This window comes from Nothobranchius furzeri, chromosome 6 (assembly GCF_043380555.1).
Source record: "Nothobranchius furzeri strain GRZ-AD chromosome 6, NfurGRZ-RIMD1, whole genome shotgun sequence".
Taxonomy (NCBI): Eukaryota; Metazoa; Chordata; class Actinopteri; order Cyprinodontiformes; family Nothobranchiidae; genus Nothobranchius; species Nothobranchius furzeri.
Window position 1 is genome coordinate 57,262,976 of NC_091746.1, and position 12,181 is coordinate 57,275,156.

At 39.5% G+C, this 12,181-nt stretch overlaps 1 protein-coding gene across 3 annotated transcripts in view; it reads left to right on the forward strand.

Moving 5' to 3' along the window:
• The first annotated feature begins 3,496 nt into the window (after positions 1-3,496).
• prrc2b (proline-rich coiled-coil 2B) overlaps positions 3,497-12,181 on the forward strand; it is a 29,811-nt gene continuing 21,126 nt past the window's right edge. For all 3 annotated transcript variants that reach the window (XM_015942821.3, XM_015942822.3, XM_015942824.3), the window contains exons 1-4: positions 3,497-3,642; positions 7,042-7,219; positions 7,337-7,514; positions 7,607-7,709. In XM_015942821.3, coding sequence (XP_015798307.3) covers positions 7,105-7,219; positions 7,337-7,514; positions 7,607-7,709 — 396 coding nt within the window. In that variant the 5' untranslated portion in view covers positions 3,497-3,642; positions 7,042-7,104. The remainder of the gene's footprint in view (positions 3,643-7,041; positions 7,220-7,336; positions 7,515-7,606; positions 7,710-12,181) is intronic.

Below are 12,181 nucleotides of genomic sequence, written 5' to 3' on the forward strand. Positions count from 1 at the left end.
TAATGTCTTCCGGGTCTTTCTCAGTGTGTTTGAGATGACTGAGCTACCTCAGGTGAGCAGCTACGGCTCTACTCAGACGTCTGCTTGGGCTTCCTACTTCTGAGACTGAACATCCATTCGCTCCAGCTATGATGGATGCTTTAATGCTTTAATGGATCTCATTCTAAGGGCATATTGTGCTAAACCCACCTTTTGCATCCTCTTGTGCTGCCATGTAAGTCTCCACTGCCTCTACAAACTTTTAATAATTATGTGCCTAAAGCCTAGTTTATACTTCTCCTCGCAAGGAGGGGCGGAGAAGAGCCCACTTTTCTAACTATCCGTTGAAAGCGACGGAGACTATACCAGCCTGTGACTGGTCAGGATGCCGATTCCTTTAACTCCGTCAACAGCACCAGCAGTCTGAAGAACGTCTCATCAAAAAAGTCAGATGATGTAAAGTTTACACACGTGTGACTGAAGGAGTGCAAACATACGCAGCAAACTTTTTATTTGTGTTAAGAAATTACAGGAAACATGAGTTTAGAGGTGGTGGCTGCATGGGGATGTGGAAGTCAAGAAAACGAAAATGTTGCCATGAATACGTGTGCGGGTGAGCGCAAAGTTGCTGATTGAGAGGTATAAACGTAAGACAAGCTGTTTCAAAAAGTCCCTGTTTGTGACATCACAAACAAGGAAAAAGCACTGAACCCCCTCTCATCGGATATTGGAGCTTCTCTAGCAGCCTCATTGGGGGATGAATGGGCGTGGCCAGCTCTAGCTTGCTTGTTAAAGTCCTGAAACCGCTCATTCTGGAAGGTACTGCAAATTTCATGAATAAAACTGTTGAAATCACTTGATGTGAGAGGTTTTGTTAAACAACTTGTTTTGTATCGACCATAGAAGTATTATAACTTATCCTTTGATTTTATCTACACCTCGACAGGCTGTTAAAGTGAGCCCTCTTTTGGTGAGCCATTTTGGTTTGACTGCTTGACACTGTACGTTTTTCAGCTGTCACAAAAGACTGATTCATGTCCAATGTGAGAACTCCAGAGAGTCATCGTCAACCTGGATGCAGCATTTCATCTGTTTCCAGTGAAAAAGAAGTAAATCGTCTGCTAAAAAGAAAATAAGAGCTTGTATTTATGTCAAAAGACCAGAAACAATCATCTTTCTGTTTGGTTATCTGATATTGATCACTAAACAAATCTATCTGACATGCGCAGGTGATTTATATATGTATCCGTGAAACAAGAAAGTTTAGACAACAGGAAGCGCTGGTGGCTGTTTATGAAACTGTTTTTCACAACAAGTTGTTTTGATTTCTTCAAATGGCCTGTGAGGCGTCGTGTTGCTCAACAGAGTCAGCAAGAGGAGGAGGGATTTGTGTGGTTGGTTGAAACCTTAAGTTATGAGTCTGCTCAGACGTGGTCATGAAAACAGACGGTGCCGTGCAACTGGATCTCGCACTGCATTGTTTTCACCCTCTGCATGGTACAAGAACAAGTTTCACATGAAACAGAATCACAGCTGCATGGATCTGAGAATTTCCTAATGCAAAACAGCAAAGACGTCTTACCAGCAGGTAGTTTTGGAATTCGTCTTTTGTCATTTTGGGCCAAAACGTTCATCTAATTCAGACCCAAATGACTTGCAAGAATGTTCTTGTGGAACAGTGGTCTCCCTCTGTCTTAAGGTTTGCGTAACTGTTAATACATCCCTGTCACACTGCTCGTGACAGGAAATGTCACAGGAAGCAACACAAATGGGGTGCTGGAAACCACAGAAGGAACTGAAACATCTTTCTTCATATTCGCTGAAACTGTCAGAAATTCCCTTGTTAGCTTATTTTATGTGCAGTCAGCAATCAGAAACATTTCATAATCACTGAAAGAAACTGATGTAAGATCCTTGAAAAGTAGGTTTTTTTTCTTCAGCTCAACCCAAAACCATGAAATCCACGCTGTTATGATTTATTAATTGAGAATATATTTTTTTAAATATTGTATTTGTCATTGTTTCAGTTAGATCTTTTGATCAAACAAAATCTCAGGGCACAATTTCAATAAAACTTTAAATTTTTATTACAACGCTTTGCAAAAAGTAAACCGAGGAAATCAAAAGTGACCTTACCGACAACAATTTTCCACTTGATGGCTTTAAGACTTCCAGAAATAGTGAAAGAATAGCAAAATTATTATGAATAAATTCCAAGTTGATGCTAAATATCACGTTGGCCTGGGGAAGGATTGTCTGATGTTTACTCTGAAATCAAGGCCTCTCCATTTGCCAACCTGGAACCCAAAACACATCTGTGAGCAAACTCAGATAAATCCTGTTTTTTCACAGACGTCGTGCTGTTTTGTCTTCATCCTCTGTTTGAGCTGTGCATTAAACAGACAACATGGACACTAGACACAATAATCTCCGTGTGAATGGATTATTGGGGAATTTTTTCATGCTTCAGGAAACATTTGGGTTTTTTATAATGGAAAAATTATCCAATTTGATAGATTTTCTGTAAAATAATGCTTCTGCGACTTAAAATATAAATCTGGGTATGAGTTCAGAAATGCCAGGAGAAAAGCTGATGGAAGGTTAGAAGAGAGCGCCCTCTAGATGAATCCGTGTGGTCCTGCATGGAAACATGATTAGGCCATTTTTTAAACAAATTAAATTATTACGTAACCTCTTGAATTTATTGTTTAAAATATATGTAGGCTGAATTATAAATGATTTTATGTTGATCTGAGTGTCTGAGTTTTCAGGAGAGGACCGTGAAGCTATAAAACCAGCAGATCAGATCACATAAAAAACATGATTTGGTCAGGAATCAACTCAGTAACAGAGGTGGTTGTTTTAAAGGTTACAGAAGGTCAAACGTTGATTTAATTGTCTGATTATCTGTGCATAATTGTTTTTCTGCTTTGACATGTGGCCATTTGTGTTTCAGGGCAAAATGACATGTGAATTATTCATAAAATTACAGCGCAGTCCTCTTGCTTTCTCTTTTTATTTGCTTTGCAGTTGTAGTTTCATCACCTAACTGATCAGGCCATCTCCTACATCTAGGCTGTACATACACTAACACCTGTTTTTTGTGCTGTCGTTTTATTATTTACACATTTGTTTCCACTGTGAAAGAGGAAATGGGTGTGTGATGCAAGGAGACAGTGAAGTCAATCTGATTCTGTACAAGCCAACAGCAGCACTGTTTCAAAAATCACTGATAACTTACTGCTTTACTACTTGTTGATGTGTTGGAGCATGCAAACAGCTAAGTTTATTATTAATAATAGTAATTTACATTGGGCTCAAAATACTACTTACTGATAATGTGATTGTTTCAACGTCTTTTCACTTCACGTTTGTCTGGTAAAAACCATAGACTGTACAAAAAAATCCACCTGCAGGGGGCGATCGGGAGCGATGCACAGCGACGTTCCTCGGTGACGTCAGACGCTCTGATGGGAGCCGACCAAGCCTTCGCTCAGATCACTTCATTCTCAGGCCGGGTAGGAACCCCAGCAACAACCCAGCAGTCGGATCGACCTACGAACATTGGGCTTTACAATCGCAATCCATCCTCTGAATAAACTACGTTTGGTGAAACTATTTCACTGTCACTGATCAGAAGATATTCTCAAATTGTAGAATTCGGTGAGTTGTACATACGGGGCTATGCGAAATCTTCCGATTCTGCTTGTGTTTTTCGCTGCTCAGTTTATTGTTGCTTTGTTCTGGGAAGCAGCCATTTTTAATCGCCTTGTCCTACATTCCAGCCGCTGTCTTCTTGCCCGTTAAGAAAACCCAGCTGGTTTAAAATTGTGGCATTAGTTTAAATGTTTCTACACAGATTCCAACAAACCAGTGGTCCATTTAGTCAAATATATATATTTTAAAAGCACCGACTGTCAAACTCCCGGCCTGCAGGGTTGTTTTTGTAACACTGCACTGGAAGTTGAACGGAATTGCGGTCTTGCTAGTTTTCCCAAAAGCTAACGAAAGCATTCAGCTCATGTTAAATTTCTGCATTTGCTTGGTTGTAAAACTAATACAATAAATTATTTGTAAAGGAGCGTTTTCATTAATGGTTATGTAATTTTAAATGCTCAACACCAGATGTACTCGTTAGCATTTGATGTTTACATCGAGAAGGTAGTTCAGCCGTCGCACAACATGTTGTTGTTTAATGCACGATTGTCATAATATTGATTTTTCCAATGTTGCAAATGGACATTTGGTTTGACTGTTCACATGAAATGGGCATTATTTGTGCTCCAGAAGTGTTTGGTGGCAGGTATTTGCTGGAATTAGCCTAAATGCTAACTAGCAACAAGAGGTCAAGAGTTTTTCCTTCGAATTTAGCTTCGATATTTCTACTACATCTATTTACTATTACCTTATTTTTAGTTTGTTTGTGTCGATTATGTGGAAGTGGCGTTAAAATTTAAATGTACTTGACTGGAAGGGTTAGCAGTCATCCCGTTAGCATAGTTGGTAATACATGAAAACCCAGATAAATCCGTCATCTTCTGGTATCTGGCTAGATTTGTGATCATTGTCTTTATAGATGAGATGGTACAGGAAGCTGTGATCTCTGTTGTTACACATGTAAACATGTTCCCGTAGGTGGATGTTCGTTGTTTTGAGTCCCAGGCCAGTAAAACGCCTGAGCCGAGTTTAAATCGCTTGGCCTTCAGCACGAATTCTCTAATGAAACGGACTATTTCCCGTAAAAATGTGGAGCTTTACATAAGTTGTTCGTAACTTTGTTGATTAGCTGTCTTTGTGTAGACATTAGAACTGACCGTCTACTTTGCTTATCCATTTGATTTGCTTTTCTGTAATAACACACATTTAAATGTGATCATTAGTGTTATATTTCATAATAAATCAGACCATCAGGTGTCATTAAACCACAGCGATCACCTTAAAGAGAAGTGGTTTAAACATTTACTAATTCAATTCAAAAATACTTTATTAATCCCAGAGGGAAATCGATTGTATATAAGCTACGTTGTTTGCTTTATTATTTTTAATGTTATGCCATGCCTCAAGTGTATATTTGACTGAGATTTAAAAATCTTAAAAGTTGACCTAAGATGATCAGGAATTTGTTGTTACTTGTTTTGTGAATGTTTTTGTGTTTTTCTGCAGCTGGTATTATCGAAAATAAGTTTTTGTTTTATTTTGTCACATTGAGCCAAAATTTGCACATTGTGTTGGATGTAATGGCATTTTTTTTTAAGTTGAATAAGTTTTGTTTTACCACGGATTCATTGGTAAAAGTAGTTGCTGTAACGTTTGCTTTTGAACAGTGCTGGGAAAGTTTAAAAGTAACATGGCAACAATTAAAAGGGAAGGAGAAAATAGAGTCTGCCTTATACTCAAAATCAATGTGTAGATGTGAATTTTTAGACATGATGATACATTAAGGCAATGAAATCTTATCCATTTAGCCTGTGCTGAGAACACATTCTTATAGTACTTCAGGTACATCCAGTAATCACTGTCCTCCGGGCCAATGTGGAACACAGTTTCTGATAAACATAATAACTTATTGTTTTTTAAATGCTGCTGTTTATGACTGGACTGCATGAGCATGACCAATGATCTGAACCAAGTATGAGCTTTCAGTCATTTTTATGGGCAGGTTTCCATGACCAGTATCTAGACATTTCCACGTTGGTTTCATGCAAAAATGCCACCAATAACATTGTTTGATGCACAAAATTTCTGAAGCTGAATCAGTTTTTGAATTTTGAATGTAACTCACTGTTAAATCTTAACTCTGTGCACTGCTCAGTGTTAAAATCAGACATCCAATAAAGTCTATTTAGAGTATTTATTATGCAGATGTTATTAGTGAAAATACATTTAAATTAAATTGTGCAACAGCACTGGGCTGCCCGAGGATGTGCCTGAGTTAAAATCGGCTTTACTAAGGACAAATATTGGCCCTATTTATCGGTCCACCCCTAGACAGGAGTCCAAAATCAAGCTGTAATATTTCTTCATTCATATTTTATTCAGTTGGTGAACTAGTTTAATTTTAAACAAGGCATGAACTGTTCAAATTGTACCATTTTCTTAATGTTTTTGTCAGAAACTATCCCTCAGTTAATCTTTAAATCACTTAAGGTGGATGCTGGAGCCAATACATATCTGCAATTGCAGCAAAATCCCTTTGCTCATGACTGAATGCTAATTATGTTACCTGCAAACAAAAGTCTGATGTTGGTGGATTATATTTCTTCTGTTTGATCCAGTATTAAAAGGTCTTGAAACTATGAAAAGAAAATTTATTCATTAACATTTGCTTGAAGGGCTGAAGCTGTGATATAAACGTTTTTTTTCCTGTCAGTTCGATTTTTCTTGTACTCTTAGCTGTTTTTTAAGTTAATTTTGCCCTCATTGTACATATTTTAATTGCTAGGAATTTAGTTTTGCAAGTTAAATGTGATCTGCTGCTCAGTGCTTTCTTTCTCTTAGATTCATGTTCATCCTAAAATGTCTGCTACGTGAAAAAAATATTTTAACAGCTCTAAGTAAGAACTTGCTCTGTGTAAACCCTTGGATCTACACAGGACTAAATGTAAAGAAAAAGCATCTTGTGTAAAATAAATGCTTTAATCAATGTATTTACAGCAGAAAAAGACCAAGATGAAGAATACAGTAGTCAGAAAAGTCAGGATAAATAAGGTTAAAAAGTTTCTTCTGCCCTTTTTATGAGCAAACCTTTTTTATGCCTATGATTTTGTCTCATCAATGGGATGTTAAATACTTCCAGGTCTTACTTGCAACACTTTATGTACATATATGTATTCTACATCATTAGAAAGCTTAGATTCTTATTTTAATGATACATGGCAATCAAGAATAAATCCTTTAGCAGTGATTGCTTTTTTTGAAACCACTCAGATATTCAAAATAATACCCAGTCTTTTTATATCAAGTCTGTGCTGTTTGTTTATTTGATTTGCAACAAGTGTTTGTGATGTTAAGGTAGTTTCCAGGGCTGTCTTTTCCTCATTATGTATTTTCTTCTCTTTGTAGAATAAGAAAGCACTAGGAAGAGGCGCAAAGAAAAATTTTCATACTCGATGACATTACATCGAAATGTCCGATCGTTTGGGGCAAATAACCAAGTCCAAGGATGGGAAAAGCAAGTATTCCTCTCTCAGCTTATTTGACAAGTACAAGGGAAAATCAATAGAAACTCAGAAAAATACAGGTAAGTCTGTGAATATGGTTAGTTTTTTGAGGTTTTTTTCCCTCAATATTGTGATTGATCATTTATCCTTTTTGATCTGGTTTAATTTATCTTACCCACGTGTGCTTTTTCTCCCAGTACTTCCGCGACATGGCTTGCAGAGTCTTGGAAAAGTGGCCACAGCCCGGCGCATGCCCCCACCTGCGCACCTGCCAAGCTTGAAGTCTGAAAACAAAGGAAACGATCCCAACGTGATTATAGTGCCCAAAGACGGTACAGGATGGGCAAACAAGCAGGAACAACCCGATCAAAAGAGGTTTCCACTGTCTTCAGCTGTTGATGAGTCTTCCTTTTACAAATCATTTATGTAACTGTAGTTATAACAATGTGTTGGTTGGGTTTTTGTAGTTCCACTGTGTCAGTGCCACAGCTGCCGGAGTTGCAGCTGCCGCTGGCTTCACAGAAATCTGTCTCCAATCTTCAGAAGTCCTTACCAGTGGCCAACCAGGAGGTGTGTGTGTGTGCGCGTGCAAATGTAGCCGTCTTTGTAGCATTTTTTTTATTTTATTTTTTTTTACCAAATTAACTAATCATGGTTTTTTATTTTATTTTGAGAAGCATTTTAATTAAAAAACTGAAAGTCTTACCCCACTTCACACTGGAAGCATCAGTGGCTCGGAACAGCACTGCTTCAAATTAGATTCCATTATTGTCGATGGGGTGGTTCAAACCGGCCACGGCGCAGTATTTTCATGGATGTCCCAGAAGTGGCTCGCAGTGTCGCTAAAGATAGAATCAGGTTCTGTTTTTGCCACGTGCTGCTTCTGGGATATGACAATTTCCACAGTAAACATAGAGGTAGACAGGAAATCTCATCTGGTTTTGGTGTAAAATCTTGTTATTTCAAATGTCAATGTCAAGTTTATTTATATAGCACATTTCCAACAATCAGAGTCTGCACAAAGTGCTGCACACGGACAAGCAGAAAACATAAAATGATAAAACACCGAGAACCATCCAGTAGACCCTAAAATTAATTAACGATGAAATCAGTTAAAAGCAAGGGTAAAAAGGTAGGTTTTTAAAAGAGACTTAAAAGCAAAACAGCTGTTAGCAGACCTAATCTGTAGGGGAAGGCTGTTCCAGAGCTTGGGAGCGGCCACAGAAAAGACTCTGTCGCCTCTGGACTTCAGCCTAGACTTGGGAACAGATAATAGATGTAGAGAGGATGATCGGAGGTTTCGTTTGGGGACATGAGTGTTTAAAAATTCCAACAGATAAGGAGGGGCCAATTTGTGTTGTGCCTTAAAACAGATCAGTAGCATTTTAAATTGAATCCTGTAGGTGATCGGGAGCCAGTGAAGAGCTTGTAAGACTGGTGTTATGTGATCCCTGCGCCTCCTACCGGTCAGCAAGCGAGCTGCCTCATTCTGAGCCACCTGCAAGCGGTGAATTGATGACTGCTCCAGTCCATGATATAGAGAGTTGCAGTAGTCGGGTTTCGACATGATTAGCAGGTGTATAACCTTTTCAAAGTCTTTGAGTGGTAAACAGGGCTTGACTTTACTAAGAACACGCAAATGAATGAACACACTCTGGAAAACAGAACTTAACTGTTTATCAAGTTTAAAATGGCCATCAATGCAAAAACCCAGATTTCTTGCCTGAGACACGCAAAAGGCTTCTAAAGGGCCAAATACACTGTTTACCCCGTGCAACAGCCCAGGGTCCCCAAAAACAACAATTTCCGTCTTTTTGCCATTTAAAGTGAGAAGGTTAAATTGTAGCCAGTTTTTAACATCTTTTAGGCAATTCAGTAATTTGTCAAACAATGGCCTTTGAGAATGTAGTGGGACATATATCTGCACATCGTCCTCAAAGAAGTGAAACGAGATGCCATGCTTATGAAAATTAGCGCCAAGAGGCAACATATACAGTGAGAACAAGAGCGGGCCCAAAACTGAACCTTGAGGGACACCATAACTAATTTTTGCTGGAGACGAACAACACTGCCCCATATTTACTGTAAAAGTCCTGTCTGAAAGGTAGGACTTAAACCACTGCAACACTGAGCCCCGGATGCCAACGTCATGCTCTAGGCGGGATAAAAGGTTCTGATGGTCCACCAAATCAAAGGCCGCCGTTAGGTCTAAAAGGATCAATACAGCTGATTGACCGGAATCGATAGTTAAAAATATATCGTTAAATATTCTTAAGAGCAGTCTTCGTACTGTGGTACTGGTTAAAACCTGATTGAAACTTCTCTAAAATACCATAATGGTCAAGGTAGTCCTGCAGCTGCCTGTAGACTATTTTCTCCATGACCTTAGAAAGGAAATGGAGCTTGGAGATAGGCCTGTAGTTGGAGAGCACCATGGGATCAAGATTAGGTTTCTTTAAGAGCGGCTGAATAGCAGCACATTTAAAAGGCGGTAGGGACATGACCAGCAGATAAACAAGTATTTATAATAAGTAAAATAATGGACCCAATTGTGTAAAAAATTTTTTTTTAAAGTGATGGGTGGATACTATCCAGTGGGCTGCAAGAAGGTCTTGACTGGTGAACCACCTTAGAGAGGTCAGAGAGAGACAACAGCTCAAACTGGTCAAAAGCAGTTGAGCATGGTTGTGAAGAGGCTGTGTCCACCAGAGAGGAAGGGGAAGATAATCTAAGAGAGGTGATCTTATCTGTGAAGAAATTCTTCAACTTTTCACAGAACAGATCAGAAAACTTTAGGCAAGAAGACACACCAGGAGAGATAAGACAACTCAATACTCTAAATAAGACCTGAGGCCTATGGGAGTTATTTACAATAAGCATAGAAAAGTACTGTGTCTTTGCGTGCTTTAGTGCACACTGGTATTCAGCACGAGCATCCCTAAGGATATCCAGCGAGACATGAAGGCCGTCCTTTTTTCCATTTTCTCTCAGCTTTTCTGCAGGCGCGTCTGAGAGAACAAATAGAGTCATTCATCCATGGTTCAGGAGCACACGCACAGCGCCGAGTTCCAAAAGGGGCAATACAGTCCAAAATGTCAGTGCATGTAGAATTAAAATGATCCAAGAGCTCATCAGTTGATATGTTGCTACAGTCCATCTGCGCTAAAAAATCTGCTTCGTTAAAAGCAGCAATAAAATGAGAGGTGGTTTGTGAGCTCAAAAGGCGTCGGCAACGCTGTGACGGAGCCCGGATCAGTTCAGAGATATCCACACATACATTGAATAATACAGGAAAGTGGCCTGAAAACCGGAAGTCACTAATTTCAGTCACTTTAAATCAAGCCCAAGAGATAATATTAAATCCAGTGTGTGGCCCTTTTCATGTGTAGGGCCTGATCAGTCAATCAGATTTATTTATAAAGCGCTTTTCAAACAAAGTGCTACTCAAAGTGCTTTACAAAATGACCCCAGATTCCCATAACAGGTTAAAAACATTAACAGACATATGCAAGCACACGAGCACACACACACACACACACACGTAAAAATTATATTTGACTGAGTCCAGATGAGCCCAGTAAGGTAAGGCAAGGAAACGCCATCAGACGAGCCATCTGCCCCGGCAGCATCAGGTCTTCCACACTAAGTCAGGGCGCTCAGTGGAGGGGGAGCATAGACCCCCCACCTATAGAGCGCCCAGGAAGCTACAGTCGACCACCGCTCCCGGGGCAGAGGGCCCCTACAGCGGAAACACTGGATTAAAATGAGTAAAAATATAATAAAAGAGCTAATATAAATGACAAGTTAGAAAATAATAATATTAAATAATAAAACTGTGCTAAAATATAATCATATAAAACATGCAAAACAAGTAATAAAATATAATCATGTAAAACGAGGAATAAAACTGTAGTAAATATTTAGATAAACGCTAACCTAAAAAGACGGGTCTTGAGCCTGGAGTTAAAAACATGAACATTCTCCAAGGTCCGGAGGTTGGAAAAATCCATGTTTTCCAAATTAAGACTATTGCAGCGATGCAATTTCTTATCTATGTAGTTTACGTCAATACGTGTAACCCACCAGCTTATTTACTCCCAGCATTGTTCCAGAATTGCAGCTGTGTTTTTCTTGGCTTTAATCCTGGCAGTGGGGAGGAACAACATCCTATATGACATCAAACGGCAATATCAAATGTAATTTCCTTTTTGGTTTCATGGCGGATGGCATAAACTTGAGGGATTTTGTGATCTCGAGAGTCCAGCGAGAAACACAGCAAGGAAGTCGTTTTGCGACCAAGACTCTCCTGATGTGTACTGGACAGCAGCAAAAGTTGCACGTAAACCATTCTGCTGCCGTTCCGTTCTGCTGATGCTTGCAGTGTAAAATAGGGGTTATGCCGTTTTCACATCAGGTCTGGTCTGGTTCAGTCGAGGTGGTGTGGGATCAGGCTTGCATGGTTTTGTTCACACAATCTCAGGAATGTGGAAATCCCTGAGCACGTGGGCGGTGCAAAAGATGTATGGAAAATCAGTGGTGTCCTCAATAAGCCAGTAAACAAACGTGGGCATGAGCTTTGTTGCTTTTGGAGAAAGCTAAAAGTAAACAAAGGTGGCTGTGGAGCTTGTGGCCACCTTTTTTTCCTCCCTGCTTTCTCCTCTCTTCCCACTGAGCAGCAGTCTTCCGCCACCCTGGAGGAGGAGCTCCATGCTGCACACAGAGATGTTCATCCCACAGCATCCAGAATGACAATGAATCGCACATGCGGGAAGTCCCCGCTGGCTGATTCTACATTGGTCCCAGTCGGACCGCCGAGGAAGACCTCTGAAAAAAAATGTCAGCTTGGAATGGAAAACGCGCAGATTACACAGATGTGAATGAATCTACCAGCTCTGGACCACAGTGACCCAGATGTGAATGTGGCATAATGTGATTTATTTTTTAATCTAAGAAAGGCGACATCTTTCTTTGATAAAAAATTCAAATGTTGAGGTTGTACAAGAGGAGTAGTCTCAGTAAAAAAGACTCTAATATTTTGTTTT